Source organism: Cryptomeria japonica, chromosome 5, assembly GCF_030272615.1.
Source record: "Cryptomeria japonica chromosome 5, Sugi_1.0, whole genome shotgun sequence".
In the NCBI taxonomy this organism is placed as follows: Eukaryota; Viridiplantae; Streptophyta; class Pinopsida; order Cupressales; family Cupressaceae; genus Cryptomeria; species Cryptomeria japonica.
In genome coordinates, this window is record NC_081409.1 from 188,534,643 (window position 1) to 188,554,621 (window position 19,979).

At 37.2% G+C, this 19,979-nt stretch overlaps 1 protein-coding gene across 7 annotated transcripts in view; it reads left to right on the forward strand.

Annotated features, from left to right (window-relative positions):
• Nucleotides 1-19,979, forward strand: part of LOC131060879 (TOM1-like protein 4) — a 75,503-nt gene that overhangs the window by 5,560 nt on the left and 49,964 nt on the right. For 6 of the 7 annotated variants that reach the window (XM_057994293.2, XM_059221319.1, XM_057994291.2 and 3 more), the window contains one exon: nucleotides 14,720-14,798. In XM_057994293.2, the coding sequence (XP_057850276.2) occupies nucleotides 14,720-14,798 (79 nt within the window). The remainder of the gene's footprint in view (nucleotides 1-14,719; nucleotides 14,799-19,979) is intronic. The other variant, XM_059221320.1, reaches the window with a different exon arrangement.

Consider the following 19,979-nt stretch of genomic DNA (forward strand, 5'->3'; position numbering starts at 1 on the left):
TCTCACTACTTTTGGGGGGCGGTTATTCCAATAGTCCTTCAGCTTAAACCTCGGCCTTGTGCTCATCTCTACCTCCGCAATGCCCTTCCCCTTCCTTCACACCAGGTCTTTCTCTTGGAGAAAAAACTTAAAGGATTCCCATCCAATATATACCTCCGCCCTTCTCTCCTCACGGTTCATGCCCTTTGTCCAACGAATGAATGACATGAGTTGTTTTGGAGTTTCCTCCTTTGCACCTTGCTCCTCATCTTCAAGAAGAAACCCGCCATAGCCTGAGCAAGCATAGACTGCAAACCGTACAACCACTCCTCTTCTACACAATCCTTCACCACCCGCTCCACCTCTTCCTTCTTCCCCACTTCAAGGCCCCAAACCACCAACATTAACACAATGTCAATGTTGATCCAATATCTAAGCTCTATGTTCGCCTCATCGAAAATCGGCTCCAGAATCTGCAAGAAGTTCTCTCCATGTTTGAATAGCCCCCCTCAACCTTTCCAAAATTCGCCCCATGAATGGAAGTTGTTGTCGCAATACAATGAGGGAAAAGGTCGCTTCCATGGATATCACCATTCGCCACCTTCTGCTTCAATCAAACGCCACCACCCATAGCTTCTCCTAGACACCACTTTGCAAGCAAAAAATGGTTTGATGAATACTAATAACCCTTGTCACATCCACCGGCCACCTTACATTCTCATTAATGCCCTTCTGCAATAGGTGGTGCCAAACCATTTTGTGCAATAAATCTGATACTCTTGCGAGTACTCAATCCAGAGTGATGTCATTGAATGCCTCCATCGTACTCCTTCCTTCCTCATCGAAGGAGATCGCCCAATTTGAAAGTTTATCCGCCAACTCATTGCCTACTCGGGCCATGTGACAAATCTCAAATCTTCAAAAGTTTCCAAAATAGAATTAGCAACGGTCACAAATTTAATCAGTTTTCAAGCATGGGATTTTGCCCTATTAATTGCATTTATTATTATTTGAGAATCCCCTTCAGGCTGAATTTTATTCAGCGCCATTGCTTGGGCCATTTTCAACGCTTCAACCATAGCCTGAGCTTTGGCCTCGTTGTTTGTTCCTTCTGCCAACTTGGTCGCGCCAAACACAATAATATTCCCATACCAGTCCCGCGCGACAATCCCGACCCCCTAAGGACCTAGGTTTCCCTTGGAAGCCCCATCGAAATTGACCTTATACCATCTGGGCTTCTGTTTAGTCCACACCACATCCTTGTGAGCATTCAAAGACGCATTAACCCGAGGAGGTCCATTAACAAGCTGACCCTTGTTTTGTTTTGAAAGGCTAGGATACTCCTCTTAAGTGGGTCGGCCTTAGCTATTTTCCCATTTTACATACTATCATTCATATATTTATTAACTTCTGCTAACCGTAGCTTGGTGGGGCATGACAATCCACCCTTCCCAAGATTGCTTGTCCTCAAGCGATGATCATGGAGGTAATGTTCAAGATGATTCCCAAAATAAATGGCTTTGTTCTTTACACCTTTTTGCTTTTTGAAGATCTATCTCACAATTGAACTTCCGCTGCACTACTCTGATGTTATCATGAGTTGCAAGATTATCCAGGATATGTTTTTGCCTGTACTTCAAAGTGAGGTATGGTAGGAAGAGGAACCTTTGTATATTAAGAATTAGAAGCATGACACACATCTATGGCCTTAAATCCAATGTTCTTTCCTCAAGTGAATTTATGTCTTTTTGATCAAATTTTGTTATTCTCAGATTCTAGACCAATCAAGGAGTCTCTCTTGATTGATGATAGACCATACATAGAATAGCTATCTAGGGTGAAATGGTAATACAAAGTAGAAATCTTATACTGATCATTTTCATAATTGTTAAGCATAAGTAATCATAGACACACATGGAATAGACATGCTGAAAACACATCAGGTATGGACCAAACATGGACCATACACATAAAAACACAAAGCATACACATGAACATATGCAAACACGGAGCATACACGCAAATACACGTATTGTTAGATCCAAAGTTTTAAAACTCGGACTCGCCATGGACTTGGCAAACCAAAAAATTGGACTTGGACTCGGACTTGTAGCGTCCTAAAATTGCGACACTTGCAATTTCGACTGCATTTGGGTCTTCACGATGGCGATGCAACACGGAACCTGAATGGAGACCCCGAAACTTGTCCATGACATCAAAAACTGCATTTTTTCAGCACCTTGGCCTGATCCTCCTTGCACCCTACTGTCCCTGGAGGTGGGACCGTGGCGCCCAGTGCCCTGGTCCCTGGCCCTATTTTGGGCCCGGTCTCTCATGGGGCTTCGGGTCTTTTGGTTTGCAAATTGGAAAATAAGGTTGCTATGTCGGCCCAAGGTCGGAAAAATCAGTCTTTCAACCCTAATTGGCAAGTATATAAACTACATTTCCCCTCTCAAAAAGGGTAGATGGAAAAAAAGGCAGAAGCGACATTCAAACATTCAAGCATTCAAGCATTCCTTCAAGCAATTGATCATTCTAAGTCTCCATTCAAGGCTAAGTGTTGCATTCAAGACAAGGATTCAACCATTGAAGAGGAGATCACTTACAACATACAACATACAACAACATTTACACCTTCGCATGTAGGAATACAAACATTCTTACAACAAGGTATCAGTACTTGTTGACATTACAAACATTTACATTTACAGCATTCTCATTTCTTGGTTAATTCCAAAACCGGGGTTTGACCTAAGGGCAAACCCCTAATCCCTAACCCCCCAATCGTCCTCTCTTTTCTGTGTGTAGGTTGCAGGTACGCGGCTGTAATTGAAGATCTGGAATCCTTGTGCAGAGACGAACAGATCCCCCTTCGTTTCGCGGATTTTTCAGAGGACCGTGTGCACGCCGGGCGCCATCGTCCCGTCAACTTTCGCTCAAATTTGCAGGACAGCGTCGTCTTGACATTTTACTGCTAATCCTAGGTCCGCAGCTTTATCCCATATTCCTATCTCTGTTTATAAGTGAATCTTTCTCACTTTTCATGCATTCCTAGCTCAATCCTTCTATCTACATTCTTTACAAAAGAGGGTAGCCTTGCTGTCTTAACCCTTGAAACTCATTTAGAATCCAATCTTGCATTGTGTGGGATTGGATCTTGTGGGTTTCAACCCCTCTTTTGAATGTAAAGTCTCCCCTAAGTGAAAACCGTCAACCCTAGTGACCTCCTTTCTCTCTCCTTGGAGTGGTGGGGGGAACACTTAGGGTTCGATCGCGATTTTCTGCTTTACAGGACTCATGAAAGACTCGGCAAAAAAAAAAAACCCGTAGTTTTACAAAAAAAATAAAGAAATTAATGCATATAGAGAACATAAGAGCCATAATTGAAACATTACACATGTCATATGATCTCCAAACATTCAATATTTGAAATTTCATCACTCATACTCATAGTTTCAAACTTTAAAATGTATAATAGAAGCATAAGTTTATAAATGTTTACAAAATTACATATTTTGATAGGTCTAGATCTTGGGGGAGAGAGGAGAGACTGAGATAGAGAGTGGTAGAGAGAGGGGATAGAGGAAGAGTGATAGGGAGATAGATAGGTCTAAAATTCGAGGCAGATAAAGTGAGTGAGATAGAGAGGGCGAGAGAATGCTAATAGGAGCCTACTGATTACTAAAATTTGACTGTTTGAATATTTAAAAGATCTTCTAAAACCTAGAATTTGCATTATAATTCCTAGAAATCTGAAACCACTCTCAAACATCCTGCCAATATATACATGAAATATAACTTAAAGTATAAGAAAGGAAAAAGGCATATTGAAATGCCACTTATACTTAAATGTTATATTTCATGTATATATTCTAATGAAGGGAATGAGACTGACTTGAAAAAAAAGATTTAGATAATTTTTTGATGTGTTTTCTGGGTTGCACGAGTCTAGTCAAACGACTCACGAGTCCAAGTGAAAGACTCGCGCGAGTCAATTAGCGAGTCGACTTGTGGTGCCACTAGACTCGCAAGTGCGTGGCGAGTCCACGAGTCTTAAAACTATGGTTAGATCCTTCTCATTGACTAAAATGTATCCATTAATTTAGTTTTACCCTGTAGGCTAGTAGGAGCAGGGAAGAAAGAAAGAAGTATTTGGATCTGTAAAAGGCAAGTGCATTGAAGGGTTTGGAGGAGGTAGCACGATAGGTCTGCCCGAAGCCATCTTTGCACTAAGCTCAAGAGAAGACACTCTCCCCAGTGGTAGGCACATTGGATATTCACTCGGGGTGGTCTACCTAGTGGGGTGCTTGTATCTATTTTCCCTATTCATGCTTCATCCCTTTAAGTCAATAATCAATCATGGGAGAGGAGATCGTAATAGGGGGCTCTATAATCCACCTATCTAAGCCCAAGAGCAGATACTCACCCGTTTGGCCCCAATGGCAGGCACATTGGACATCCACTCAGGGTGGTCTACCTAGATGGTGGGTTTGTTAGGTGCTAGGAAGGGGGCCTAACCCCACCTTACTACTCTTATGAGCCGGGAAAGGGGCCTAACCCCACCTTGCTGCTTATAAGCCACTTAGAGCTAGAAAGAGGGCCTAACCCCACCTTAAGTATATGATTTGCAAAATTGAAAATTGAAAATTGAACTAATAAGTAATAACTAGTTAAAATTTTAAAATTATAATGGAAATTTTCAATTTAGTATATGATTTTTTTATTTTTTTTAATTGCAAATTTCAATGTTGATGACAATGTGAATATGCAACCATATCTACAAATATGAATATGAAACTTAAAAATAAAAAAAATAGTCAAACTTGGTATCGATCCTCCTCATCTTGCTCCTTCTCAACCTTGTTGCACTTCACTCTCACACTTACACTATCATCTTGTTGATTTGTTCTTGTGAGTTAAAATGAGGATTTGAGGGTGTTTCATAGAAATTGATAAAAAAATTTAAATTTTGAAATGCCTTTTTGATTGGGCATCCCCAAAATGGCCCAAAGACTCTAGGGGGTCTCCCGGATGTATTACAGACGTCCTAGCGGCATCTTTGAGGTGGTGGTGCAGCAAGGGGATGTTTGTTTCCATGGGGGATGATCCCCATGGAATAGTGATAATAACTGACATCTAATACAATATCAAAATTTTTCAAGTTTGAGACTTTTTTGAACAGTAAAATTAGAAATTGAAATTGTTATTATGCAAAGAAGCTAAAATCTTGAAAAAATTGCAATGAATTGTGATAAATTATGGAATGGTATGTTTCACCTTTTTTTCCATCTAAAAATGGTGAAAATTGTTGACCGGACAGTTTGATTGATTTTAACCCCAACTTTTTGTGCAATCGAACACGATTTGAACTTTTTCTCTGTGTTGTAAACTTTATGCACAACTTCTGTAGTTTTTTTGGGACGGATTTCAAGGGCTTTTTTTTGGTTTGTTGGATATATTATCCACACACAATAAGATTTCAACTTTCCTTTAATTTTTGAAGGATTTCAAGGGTTTTTTTTTCTACGAGATTTTTTTTTGGCGCATAGTAGGCTTCATGCCCGCATGATAAAGTCCTAAAGTAAATGAAGGCACCCCAATTTCTGTATCTGAGTTTTTAATTGTGGTTCGTGTAAGAGAGTTGGACTAGTGCCTAGGTGTTTAGAGCTGGTTTGGGGTTTACACCTTTGTTAAATGAGACATGATATCTATTTTCTCTAAAACTTTGTATCTTGATTTTTACAAAAGTTTGCTTTATATTTGGTTTTTATTAAATATTACTATTTTTCTTTATAACGTAAGGTGATTTTGATTAAAATTAAAGATGTTTAGTTTGAGTATATAATTAACTATATTTTTAATATTAAAAAAATAAAATTGATGATATTTTAATTGTATATTTAAACATTTTGTCTAATTAATTAATTTTCATATAATTTATATAATGATATGACAATTTATTTTTTGTGGTTTGTTTAAATTCATTTTACCTTGTTTGGAAACCTCTACTATGTTTGTTGATATTCATTTTTCAGGTTAGCTACATGGAGTTTAAGCTCTTTGCCAATAAATAAATTTTGGGTGAAGCATGATCGTGGGATTTAAATTTATTTAGGGTTTCATCAACTTTGAATGCTTTGTTTGTAGGTTAAGTGTTAGGGTTTAGGATCTTATCTATTTCTATTAGTATAATTGAAAGCAATGATCTTATTATATTAATATATAAATTATCAATCAAAAAAAGAATAAAAATTTGATAATAGTGAAATTTAAAAGCATTTTGAAAGGTTTTGGGAGTCTTGGAGCTTGGTTAAATATGATAAAATTATGAAAGAAAGCATGCCCAATGAAGGTTTGTGTGATTTCAAAGGTTTTAATTTGAGCTTGGTTGTGAGGGCTCTGCCCCTTGACCCTGCCCTCTATCAAAATAAGGAGCATGCAAGGTGAGCTACCTCTGGACCTTGCAAGGGATGCTGCCCCTTGTCCTCACTGGGGGCACTTCCCCCAGCCCCCCGTGAATAGCACCATCCTTCGACCCCATTGATGACACTACCCCTAGACCCCCATGAGAGGCATTGCCCCTCGACCATGCTAGAGGCTGCCACCCTAGATCCTTGGTCTCATTTTTATATTCTCACTATATTTCTATGCTATTTAAATGCCTTCAACTGAAAAATATAGGTCTGTCTCTCTCTCTCTTTAGACTTTTTTGACAATCCTTTTTTTTCCCATTTTTTTCTGATTTTTTGTAAAAATCTTATACTTTTGGTTTGCAATTTTTTCCCCAAAAGATTTTCACACTATGGTTTTTACTGCTAACTATTATATAATTTATATCAGCTAGGAATCTGAATCATGATATATTTATTGCTGTTACACTGCTGTTGCATGGATCTTTTGGAGAAATTATTCTTGGTTATATCAAATAAAATATTTCCTTGCAAATACATTTATGTCTGTCAAAAAAAGTTTCTATAATGCATTCTTGTCAGGAGTTCCTAGGTTACCAGATTTGTATTATTGGTTGGCTAGGTTAGAAAAATATATTGGCTTATTTTGTATTCGTCAAAATTTCAGTTGAAAATTTGGGTTGTCACTGGTCTTTGTAAGGTACTAGATAGGGTGTGGATTAGCTCAAACTTGCAATGCTTGTACTCAGCAAGACAGGCGTTTTACTTTTCTCATACTTCGCACCAATGTTACAAGACTTGTTGAGTACTCAATAAGTCTTTTGGTTCCCAGTCCAAGCATGCCAAAATGAGTTCCACTGCCTCTTTGTGCTAGACTCAATGAGTTTGGCAAGTTTGGGTTGAGTTTTCTTACATATCAAGTTTTTTTTGTAAAAAATTATGTATCATGCTGTTCCAAAATTGCCGAGTTTTTGCTGAGTTTCCTTGCCAAGTTTAAGTCCGAGCTAATTAGTGTTCTGAGCCTGATTACACTGCTTGGCAAAATAATAAATATTGGAAAACCAGCCAAAACTCTTCTGAAGGAAAAATAGTGGCCAATATGGCAAGTCTGCATACCTTAGAATTGGTGGACATTCCCTATCTCAGTTGGTCAATACTCAATTAACACAAAAGTGCAGCAAGGTTTAAATTTGAAATGTATACTTTTGAAACTGCAAGTACTTGTGGGTTTTTCTGACTCTGGATAAGGTGCCCAGTATTGAGTTGGCTTCAGGTGGGTTTTGGCAAGGTCATTTATATTTAGTGCATTGGAATGACTGACTCGAAGCCTTTAACTCTTATCATTAATTATACTGAGGTCCACAAAAACATTGCTGGGATAAAAAGTCTTAGTTTGGTTCTTTGAATTTTGTGTCATGATTGTTGTTTTGTAACTATGTAAGAAAGTAGGGCTGGGCCTTCACGCTACAAGAGGTAGCGTGTCCCTTTAGGGCCGACCCTAAAGGGAGAACATGCCTCACCTTATCAAACAGCAAACATAACGTGTGGCCCCAAAAAGGATTTTTGGCAAAACAATAAAAGGGTTTTTGGTGCCAAAGTTTATGAGGCCGACCCCATATTGCATCCCTAGCAGCTAATATAAATAAAGAGCATTTTGGTGGCAAATAATATCAACTAAGTTCGATCTGCTCTTCAAAGCGTGCGAATTGTTTGAAGCCTCTCCTTCCAAAGGTGATGGTTGCTTAGGTGCTGCTCTTATCTGCTGTTGAGGTGCTGTAACAAAAGCCCTATCTATGCATTGTATTGTTACAATTAAAGTGAATACATAGTCAGACATTTGGGTCTTTATAGCTGGGTTTTTCCTCATAAGAGGTTTTCCCAGGGTAAATGTTTTGAGTCTCTTGTGCACTTGCTTTGTTTTCATGCCTACTTAATCATAAATTCATTTTATTAATTCTGATTTCTGATCTGAGACACAAAATCTACATGGTATCAGAGCCAGGTTATACTAACATCAGATTTCAGTAAGGTCATTTTTGTTGCATCTAGTTGTTTCTTTTCAGATTAAAATGTCAGGTTTGAAGGGTGAAGACAGACTTGATGGAGCTCTTGAGTTTGCTGTCTGGAAAGTTCGCATTCAGCTCATACTAGAGGAGAATGAGCTCCTCAAATTTGTTGAAGAAGAAAAGTTGCCCCCTCCTGAAGATGCAGAGGAACTAAAACAGTTCAAGAAGGATTCAGCCAAAGCTAGGAAGATCGTTATTGAATCCGTCAGAAATCATCTTGTTATTGTCATATCGAAGTTTGCTTCAGCCAAGGAAATAATCAAACACTTGGAAGGGATGTTTGAAGTCAACAATCTCAGCAGAGCCCTTGCTCTAAGGCAGTAGCTACTTCATATCAGAATGAAAGAAAAGGACTCAATCATGGCCTACTTTATGAAGATCAATGAACTGAAGGATAAACTAAGTACTATTGATTGTGAAGTTCTAGACAAAGACCTTGTTCTAATTGCATTAAATTGTCTACCTGATGAATGGGATCCCTTCATTCGTAGCATTGGCGGGAGAGCTAAACGTCCCAACTATGAGCGTCTTCAAGCTGATTGCATTGAAGAGGAATCCCGCATTGAAGTGAGGGGAAAACACAAGAACTCTCACAAAGATGATAATCATGTTCTTACAGCTAAGTCCAAGAAAGGTGGGAATTGGAAGAGAGAAAAGAGAAGCAAAGATTTAAGACCTCCTTCCTACGATCCAAGAAAGAAGTCAAGAGATTCCTCTCATATTCGTTGTTTCAGATGTGACAAGTATGGTCACTATGCTAGAGACTATCAGAATGAACCTAAGGAAAGGGAAGCAAATTTAAATGAAGTCTTTGAACAAAATGAGGACTATCTTCTTATCTCTGTCTTATCAAGCAATGTTCCTACAGACAGTAATACTTGGATAATTGACAGTGGAGCCTCCAGACACATCTCAGGTTACTGTGAACATCTTTCAGATTTGATAGAAAAAGACACCAATCTCCATGTGGTAATTGGTGATGATGCTCGATACTAAGTAAAAGGTTCTGGTACTACTTTAAAACTAGATTTTGGTATTTCCTTACAACTCAGTGATATTCTTTTTGTACCTGGAATTAAAAGAACTCTTATTTCCATTTCTGCTTTAGAAGATGAGGGTTTGCAAGTAGCATTTTCTGAAGGTAAAGTACTTGCTTGGTCTAAGAAATCTAGTTTCAAATCTACTCGAGTTATTGGAAATAGATGTGATAGTTTGTATAAGCTTGCAGCTAACCCAGTTCAAACTCTCATTCATGAGGCTCCTAAATCATGCGAGCTATGGCATAGAAGACTTGGACATCTGCACTTCCAGGCTCTCCCCACTCTTGGTAAAATGGCTAAAGGTATGCCTATACTCAGTTTATCTCATGATGATGCTTGTAAAGGTTGTGCAATGGGTAAGAATGTGAAGAGTCCATTTCATAAAAAAAGTGATAGTAGGGCTAAAGAAAAATTAGAGCTTATCCATTCAGACCTATGTGGTCCTATGTCTGTAGCATCTCCTAGTGGTTTCCTTTATTATGTTATCTTCATAGATGATTTTTCTAGGAAAACATGGATTTACTTTCTTAAATCTAAAGAGTCTGACAAAGTCTTAAATAGATTTAAAGAATTCAAAGCCTTGGTTGAAAATACTTATGGAAAGCGAATTAAATGTCTAAGGTCTGACAATGGAGGTGAGTACACCTCAGATAGTTTTCATGATTTCTATGTTGAGACAGGAATTAAGAGGGAGTTTTGTGTTCCCTACAATCCTTAGCAAAATGGAGTTGCTAAAAGAAAGAACATGTCCATTGTTGAAGTTGCAAGAGCCATGATTCATGATCAAGACTTGCAACCCTTCCTATGGGCGGAGGCATCCCAAACAACAGTTTACATTCAGAATAGATGTCCTCATCGTGCTCTAAAGAATGTAACTCCTAAAGAAGCCTTTACAGGAATCAAACCTGACATCAACCACTTAAGGATTTTTAGGAGCCCTGTGTATGTTCATGTGCCTAAGGAAATCCAAACCAAGTTGGATCCCTTTGGAAAGAAAGGCATCTTAGTAGGATACAGTGAATCTTCCAAAGCCTTCAGAATCTACATTTCAGGTCAAAGGTATGTTGAGGTAAGTAGAGATGTAACTTTTGAAGAAGATATTGCATTCAAAAGATCTAAAGGTTCATTATCTGATGATGATGATATTGTGACTGAAAATCAAGAATCAAATGTTGATACTAACCCTAAGATACATAAGGAGTCTATTGACCTCCCAGAACAGGAAGTTCAGGATGATCCAGCTGAACCCATGGATTCTATAGATATACCTAAGGATATTGTGGTCAGCAAGAAGAGGCCACTTTGGGTTAGAAACACCATTCAAGACGCTGAAAGATTTGTTGCTCCCAGAGGAACCTTCAAAGATAGCAAGAGACCTCAAAATCATGCCAACTACATTTCAGTAATGTGCAACATCATTGAGTCTGAACCTCACAATATCGAAGAAGCTATGAATCACCATGCTTGGAAGTTAGCCATGGATGAAGAGTATGAGTCTACCATCAAGAATGATGTTTGGGACATTTTACCCAGACCCAAAGGTAAGTCTGTTGTTTCCTCTAAATGGTTATTTAAAATTAAGCATAATGTTGATGGTAGTATTGAGAAATATAAAGCTAGATTTGTAGCTCGTGGTTTTTCTCAAAAGGAAGGAATAGATTATGAGGAAACATTCGCTCGTGTTGCTAGATATACTTCTATTAGATCTATAATAGCTATTGCTGCAACTAAAGGTTGGAAACTAAATCAAATGGATGTTAAGACAACTTTTCTAAATGGTGATATTGAGGAAGAAGTCTACATTGAGCAACCAGAAGGTTATGTAATACATAGAAGAGACTCTCATGTTTGCAGATTGAAGAAAGCCTTATATGGACTCAAACAGGCTCCTCGTGCTTGGTATGAAAGAATTGATAAATATTTACTAAGCTGAGGGTTTTGTAAGAATTATGTTGATGCTAATCTTTACCTTAAAATATGCAATGATGATATGCTTATTTTGGTTTTATATGTGGATGATTTATTTCTCACTAGTGAAGATAAACTGATTATGAGATGTAACAAAGAATTAGCCTCAGAATTTGAAATGAAGGATTTAGGGATAATGCATTACTTCCTAGGGTTAGAAGTATGGCATAAATCTAATGAAATTATCCTAATTCAAGGAAAGTACACTATCGATATTTCTCACTGGTGAAGATAAACTGATTATGAGATGTAAGAAAGAATTAGCCTCAAAATTTGAAATGAAGGATTTAGGGTTAATGCATTACTTCCTAGGGTTAGAAGTATGGTAGAAATCTAATGAAATTATCCTGTCAAGGAAAGTAGGGCAGAAATCTAATGAAATTATCCTAAGTTAGCTTTGTAGTTGGCAACTTGGGTAGCTAACTATAAAATTAAACATCATAACTTTTAAAATTTTGTCTGCTAATGGGATTTTTCTTGACTTTATGCCAGCAATAAATACACACATCTTTTTCGTGGAAACAGCTGTAGAATGACATCACTTGGACCAAATGGATCAAACGATGGCTTCCTCTCTTTCTCAGTATATTCCTGCTAAAACTAATAAATTAACAGTGCTTTTGAAGGGTCCCATTTGGGTCACAACCTTGCAACTATCAGAAAAGCGAAAAAATCAGAGTGATCAGAATATGTTCTTTTATTCAACATACCAACCCACTAACATCACAGTCTTTCTGTTCTTTCACTATCCAAGCAAATGAAAGCCACGCTCACCAACTCTAGTTAGTGATGTGGGTTTTTTTTGAAAAGGTTTAGAATGATGGATTGTAAACCTATGTCTACTCCTATGGAATCTAACTTAAAGAAGTTGAGCATCTCTGCAGCTAACTTTGATTTTGCAGATCCATTTGAGTACAGGCAATTGATCGGATCTTTGATGTATCTAGTTAACACTAGATCAGATATCTGTTATGCAGTGAATGCTCTTAGTCAATTCATGAGCATGCCTAAGCATGTTCACCTTGTTGCAGCTAAACATATACTAAGATATCCACGAGGCACTATTGGGTATGGACTGAAGTATTCACTCAATACTTCAATCTCCTTGGAAGGCTATTCAGACTCAGACTGGGCAGGAAGTGTCAAAGATAGGAAAAGTACTTCAGGTATCTGCTTTAGCTTGGGATCTGTAGTAATCTCTTGGGCCTGTAGAAAACAATCTTCTGTAGCATTAAGTACTGCAAAAGTTGAGTACATTACAGCATTTGTTGCATCCAAAGAAGCAGTATGGCTCCGCAAACTTCTTGTTGGATTGTTTGGACAACCTAGTGGTCCTTCTACCATTCATTGTGATAATCAAAGTTGCATAAAGATGTTTGTCAACCCAGTATTTCATGACAGATCAAAACATGTGGAAACTCATTATCACTACATTTGGGATATGGTTCAAAGAGGCACCGTTAAGCTAAAGTATATCAGCACAGATGAACAGGTTGCAAATATTCTTACCAAGCCCTTGTCTAGAGTGAAGTTTGAATACTTTAGAGACAAACTCGGTATTGTGGAAAATTAAGTCTAGGTTGAGAGGGAGCCTCAACCTCAGTAATTCACTATGGATCAAGAATGATCCATTCTTCGCTTGTGTGCAAGAATGGAAGGTTCCAATCTATGCTTGCGTGCTAGATGGAAGGTTGTAATTGTATAAAGACCCAATTGTGTACTACACTTGCTATCCTTGTGTGCTAGAACCATCCTATGCTTGTGTGCTAGGTGGAAGATGTAATTCTATGCTTGTGTGCTAGATGGAACTCTAAAGGTTCTGATTATGTATTCATTTTCTTCCTAGTTAAGAGGGAGTGTTGTTTTGTAACTATGTAAGAAAATAGGGCTGGGCACTCACGCTACAAGAGGTAGCATGTCCCTTTAGGACCGACCCTAAATGGAGAACATGCCTCACCTTATCAAACAGAAAACATAACGTGTGGCCCCGAAAAGGATTTTCGGCAAAACAATAAAAGGGTTTTTGGCGCCAAAGTTTATGAGGCCGACCCCATATTGCATCCCCAGCAGCTCATATAAATAAAGAGCATTTTGGTTGCAAATAATATCAACTAAGTTCGATATGCTCTTCAAAGGGTGCGAATTATCTCTAGAAGGGTGCAAATTGTTTGAAGCCTCTCCTTCCAAAGGTGATGGTTGCTTAGGTGCTGCTCTTATCTGCTGTTGAGATGCTGTAACAAAAGCCCTATTTATGCATTGTATTGTTACAATTAAAGTGAATACATAGTCAGACCTGTGAGTCTTTATAGCTGGGTTTTTCCTCATCAGAGGTTTTCCCAGGGTAAATGTTTTGAGTCTCTTGTGCACTTGCTTTGTTTTCATGCCTACTTAATCATAAATTCATTTTATTAATTCTTATTTCTGATCTGAGACACAAAATCTACAATGATATCTAACATTTGAACACTAGGATGGATTCCCTTCCCCTGATAAATAAAAAAGTAACTTCTACAGACTATAAATCAGTTGAGGTCTGGACTTTCCAACAACTATTGGTAGTTAGATTTTAAGCTAGCACTATAAGAGGATCCGTAAAATCCAGTTTTGAAACTTACATATCGTTCTGCCTTTGCATGTAATATTACCCAGAATAGATGATTTTGAGGCAGGTGTTTTTTTGGTTTGCAGGCAGGTTTGGTGGTATTCAAACATGGATATGCCTTGTAAATGTAACATGGATTGGGAACTTCTTCTGCCTGTGTTTATGGTTGTCTTATAAAGCATTTCATTAATATAAAGGCTTGAATGGTTTCTGTCATAAAGAACTATTTTTATCGAAATGAGAATAGCAGTTTGTGCAAAAGTTTGAACAAAAGAGAATTTTATTTATATATGCATCAATGTATGATATAGCATTTGTATATCTTAATGAAAGGTTCAGTGTAATCAAGCAGAATATTGTTTTTTAATAATCGAAATAAAATACTTCTCTTGCTTCATCTACTTTTACAATATAATCTATATACTGTAAAAAAGATTATTCATGTTCCCTCTTCTAATACATTGAGTGAGTTGGAAATTTTAGTCCTACTCCTTGAGGTTCTTTTTGCCATATTTTTACAGAGAGTTTTTACTAGGATAATTAACTGAACTTGCCTTTTTTGTTTCTTATATTCTCACTACCTATTGAAAATTTGAGAACTATAATATCGATAATTTATGCTGATTGGGACTTATTTGGTTTTCGGTGGAACAGACAAGCAAAGGATGTTCTGAAAGCTGTTAAGAAACGCCTTGGGAACAAGAACCCAAAGGTCCAGATACTTGCGCTTGTGGTATGGATATTCATAAAGAAAAACGTGTCTAAAATTTAAATAGCATAGAGCATCAATGTTTGTCAGACCTAACAGCATTATGCTTTTATCCTGTTCTAGAATTTTTTATACATAACCAAAAGGGCCAATTTAACTTGAACCATCATTTTTAGAGATATTTAGGAATATATGTATGTAATTTTGAGTTTGATGCTGTATTTTATATCAAGATTTTGAAAATTAAATAAAAAAATAAAAACAACATTCTTTTATTCTACTTTTCTTTCTAAAATGAAATTATTTTGTGAAAGATATTTTGAAAGTTTTTCAACTTTTACCTTTAATTCTACATCCTTCAATACTGGGAATGTTTTTCAAGTATATGTTCTCCTGGGTAGATAAAACAGTATTATGTCTATGTTCATCAGCTGATTCATTACAACAATGATTAATTTATTGTTTACATTTGCTCCATGTTCACTATTTTGTTATATCCTGAGAATTAAAATGCCTAATGATCTGGTCACTGAAAGAAAAATTAAGAGAACTGATGACCAGAGAGATGCTTCTTCCAGAATATATTATAAAGCATAAATCTTTAAATATTTGTTAGAAAATTAACTATTCTGTGCAGTAAAATATTCGGAATGTTCATTTATCAGGCTCACTTGTTTGGCCATCACTAGAATGCTTTAAGTCAGGGTACCAATAATCCTGTAGTTGGATCTCTGCTTGCACTTCTTATACTATTAAATCTCACTGACAATATGAAGAACTAGTTTGCAAGGGTAAAATCACTTTAGGAAAGGATAGCAATTCATGTGAACTTAGGTTTATCAGCGATTGGGATCTTTTCAACATATTCTACACAATAAAGCACAAAATCCAGCATCTGAGAACACAAAATTTGATATTGAACACAGGACCCTCAATATGCCAAAGAGAAGACTTTTCTAGCATTGAATCCCGAAATTTGTTAAAGAGGACAAAGAGACTGGGTTTATGTATATTTCCTGGGATGCAAACCGTGGCTTTTTTTTCTAATAGATTCAGGACACTGGCCGGAAGTGCTGATTAAAACTGATCTGGTAAGTGACAGTGTATCATACTCATGGATGACCATGGGGTTTTCTTGAAATTGCATTGTTCAATAGCGTTTTGACTTTTGAGGATGGGGAAGGCAGAGACAGCAGGACATGTCTTGATTATGGTAGTCTTTGGAGGCATTTTTGGGGGACAGCTGGGGGATGGCAGTATATAATAATATATATGTAGGAAATTTATATATATGGATACCCAATTTTTTACAATTAAGGTGTCCCTGCATGCTTATATATTTTTAATGTCTCATTGATACAGTATCCCTGTTTATATATATGCATATATGGGATTTTAATTTCATATATTTTAATGTCATTTTTCTTCTTGAATGATGGTAATCTTGGTATACTTTGCTGCTCTTCCTATTCGAGTACCTGGCAGCCAAGATGCTCATCATTGAGTACTTTCCCCACACTGCCACATCCATCATCTCTTTCGTAATCAAATTTGACGTTGTCTTGCTCAACATCCAGGAGTTTCTATAGATGGATACTAAGATTGGAGGTGATAGAAAGATTTACATCACATTGTAGGAATCCACATCTTCGCACTCCATCATATTGAGTAGGTGCTCGCCTCACTGCCTTCTGTCACATTGCACCCTTACAATCTCATTTGAGTAGAAATATACTCATTCAATCCTCATGCCATGCAGATCCAACTTTAACCATACTGATTCCTACACAATGATGGTGGGGAGCTATGGGATAGGCAACCTATGCCAAGTCAACTTCAGGCATTCCAACACCTATTTGTTGTTGTGCTTGCAGGGGCCTATACTATGCCTTGACAATTTCTCAGAACAACATCAATTTTATTTTTCCCATCTAGGATACTTGGACGCCCCTAAGATGGTTGAGAGACGTCTCAGATGTTATTATTCATCCCGAGGCCAACCAAACATTCCATAGATGTTCTGCAAGTTTCTTTGATGCCTTGATGACATTTTAGGATTTTGCAAAAAGATGACATCCCTTGTCATATTGCCATTTTGGAAATGGTGTAGGGGATAGTATGTGGGTTTCAGAGTTGGGGACACAAGCTTATGCAACCTTAATGAAGTTGACATGCTACCATACTCCAACCCAAATATTTGAGGGGTAAAGGGCCTCTACGTTATTAGAAACATTCAATGATTCAGTCAATGCATAGAGAAGCCAAACCTGGATGAGTTGACATTGAGACCACCTAAAAGGAACCATAATCATTGTTAATCCTTGAACAAGTTACTGCTATCACAACTAGAGAGCTTCAAAAGGTACATTATCTTCCCCTGTTGTCCAATTTGATTTTAGATGAAGGATTTGAAGAAAAGAAAAAGATCTTATGATAAGGATGGATCGAATTTTAAACATAATTATAATGTGTGTCCCTTGTAATTCTCATGTGCAAGAGCATAATTTTTGTTCAATAATATACTGTGGGGATGTATTTGCTATCCTTTGGGGCTGTCCTAGGCATTTCAATGATATGGGTATGTAGAGGGGATGTTCCCTTGTGTCTCCATTCTTTAAAGCTTTTTTTTCTTATGCAGGGGACATTTAAGAACTTTTTTGACACCACTTGGACCTTTCCTTTTTTTTAGGGGAGGGGAGAAAGGGGGTACTTATGGATGTTGGGATGTCCTTGAGGCACTCCCATTTGTTGGGGACATCCTAAAATTCCCCATTTCAATTCTTGTTTCAGAAAAAGAACAAAAAGATAATTTTTTATTAAAAAAACATGAAAATGGGGCATTTTTAAACATTTATTTATGCCAATCAAATTTTCATATATACAATTTCATATTCATCTTTCAATGTTTAAGTCAATTTCAGATTTCAAATTTCAATATTCAACATCAAATGTCCATTATTCATAGATATTGTTGTTATTGAATTTAGCTATTCAAAATGTTTAGTTTGGTGGTGTTTTAATTTGTCTTTTGCAAGATACCACAAAATGGAACAATGTATAAGCTAAAACCTCTTTTCATGTTCGAACATAAAGCTTCTTGAGGTGTAAAATAATCCTAAACCTAAAGCTAAATTGATCCTATACTAAAACTATAGACACGATGTACAAATATGAACACCGTATAAGATTCTCAAGTGGAATTTTGCATTTAATAATAAATGTGTTTTTTCCTCAAATTATTGCACTAGATCGTTAACAACTATGCCTTGCAAATGAGAATTTTAGCTTTTGAAATGAAATAGCTAATCTAAACACAGAAATGATACCTTCCAGCTGGCTAAATTAGAGACCAAGCGTACAATGCAAACAAGATTCTGAAATAACAACAATTAGAAGAAAGAACAATCACATGGGTCTAGAATTCGATTGCTAAGCTGAATACAAAGCTACCACTTAGATGAACAACAACAACATTATATTAGAAGAAAGAACAATCACACGGTTCTTGAATTCAATTGCTAAGCTGAATACAAAGCTACCACTTAGATGAGCAACAACAGCATTATATTAGAAGAAAGAACAATCACAAGGTTCTAGAATTGTAATATCCCGAATAAAAAAAAATTGGTTTTTAGCACAATAGGAATTACAAACAAACACGTAACCTATTAAGGTTAGAAAATGTAAACTCAATGCTTGCTGAAATTGTTACCCTTCCACTTTCTGATCACCAAGTGCCCAATGTGGGAAGGTGAGAGCATACGGTGATAAGGGGTTCGTTAGCTCACTAATCTGCTGGAAATGATAAAGCAAATAAAATACTGGGCGGCAAGTCAGCGCCTTCCGCTTATCCAACGGGAAAACAAGGAACTTGGCGGTGAACCAGCCAAGAGAATAATACTACAGACACAAATCACTCTACCACAATATTTCAGTGGGAGGACTGAATTACAAATTTCTCAACTCAACCGCTTATGCAGCGGGAGGACCATTACAACCAACATCACTCACAAATCAACACTAGACAAGCAGCAACTAAGACAAACCAAAAGGGATCTACATAAACACCTCAAAATACTTTGCACGCATCCTAATGCACCCTCTAAAACCCACACCTAGCTAGATATTTCAATTTGCATTATTAAATTCAAGACTCAGAGAAAAGTGCCACAAACTTACAAGATGTATCACCAACAGTAAGAAGGAAGATTGAACCACTACCCAGAATGATCAGTCGCCCAGGCAGAGAGGTATGATCTAAAACTTGCTTCAGCCACAGGGAAACCAGCAACTCCAGAAGTCACTCCAAACTCCAAAAACACTAAAATATGCAATGAAAATATCATAGATTACAGCACACAACTAGGTACTATATCTCAAGTACGAAACTGGAAACACTAGGGAGCCGCACTCCGAAGCTTCAAAGTTCATTCGCCAATCCAGCAACATAACGATGCAAATTTTCAAGATCCCCAAAATGAGAGCCCAAGGCTCATATTTATAACTTCACGCCTCCCCAAATGCAAATGCAAATGGCACCCAAACTCCACACAAATTCACTTTCATTTCGCTTCATGTCTCCACCAACATGGTGCCCACTTTACCTTTTGCTAGGCAAGTTCGAACTTTGCCTTATGGTGGCGTTTTTTTGCAATATTAAAACATTAAACAAGAGATGTTTAATCCTCCTAAATTGCCACCAACAAATTCGCCTTTTGACTTAGGAAATAATACATGGATATCAATTAATTATTTTTCCCTAAGTCATCCTCAACATTTAATCAGTAAATGCAAATATTTAAATATTAAACCTTTGACAAGGAAATAATATTTTATTAAATTACTTATGACTCCCATACTGATCATTAACAGAAACCGAGATGAAGCGGAGTAAAGAAGACCATATAACTGCTGTAGGACCAAGACCCTATCCACTGCCAAAAATAGAAATACTCCATACTACCACTTACTAAAAATAGTAAGTCATGAATTACTGTTCCAGAAAGCATGATCTTCGCACCCAGTGACAGAGCATAGAAATCTTGGTAGGACAGCATCATCCAAACAACCAACCCCTAACTTACTAAAAATAGTAAGTTCTCGCCTCACCAACGTTTGAAACCCTAATTTTTCATTCCACATAGCCTACGGGTCTCAGGAATAGGCCAATGGACCATTGAAAGCACATCATCGAGAAGGGGAAAT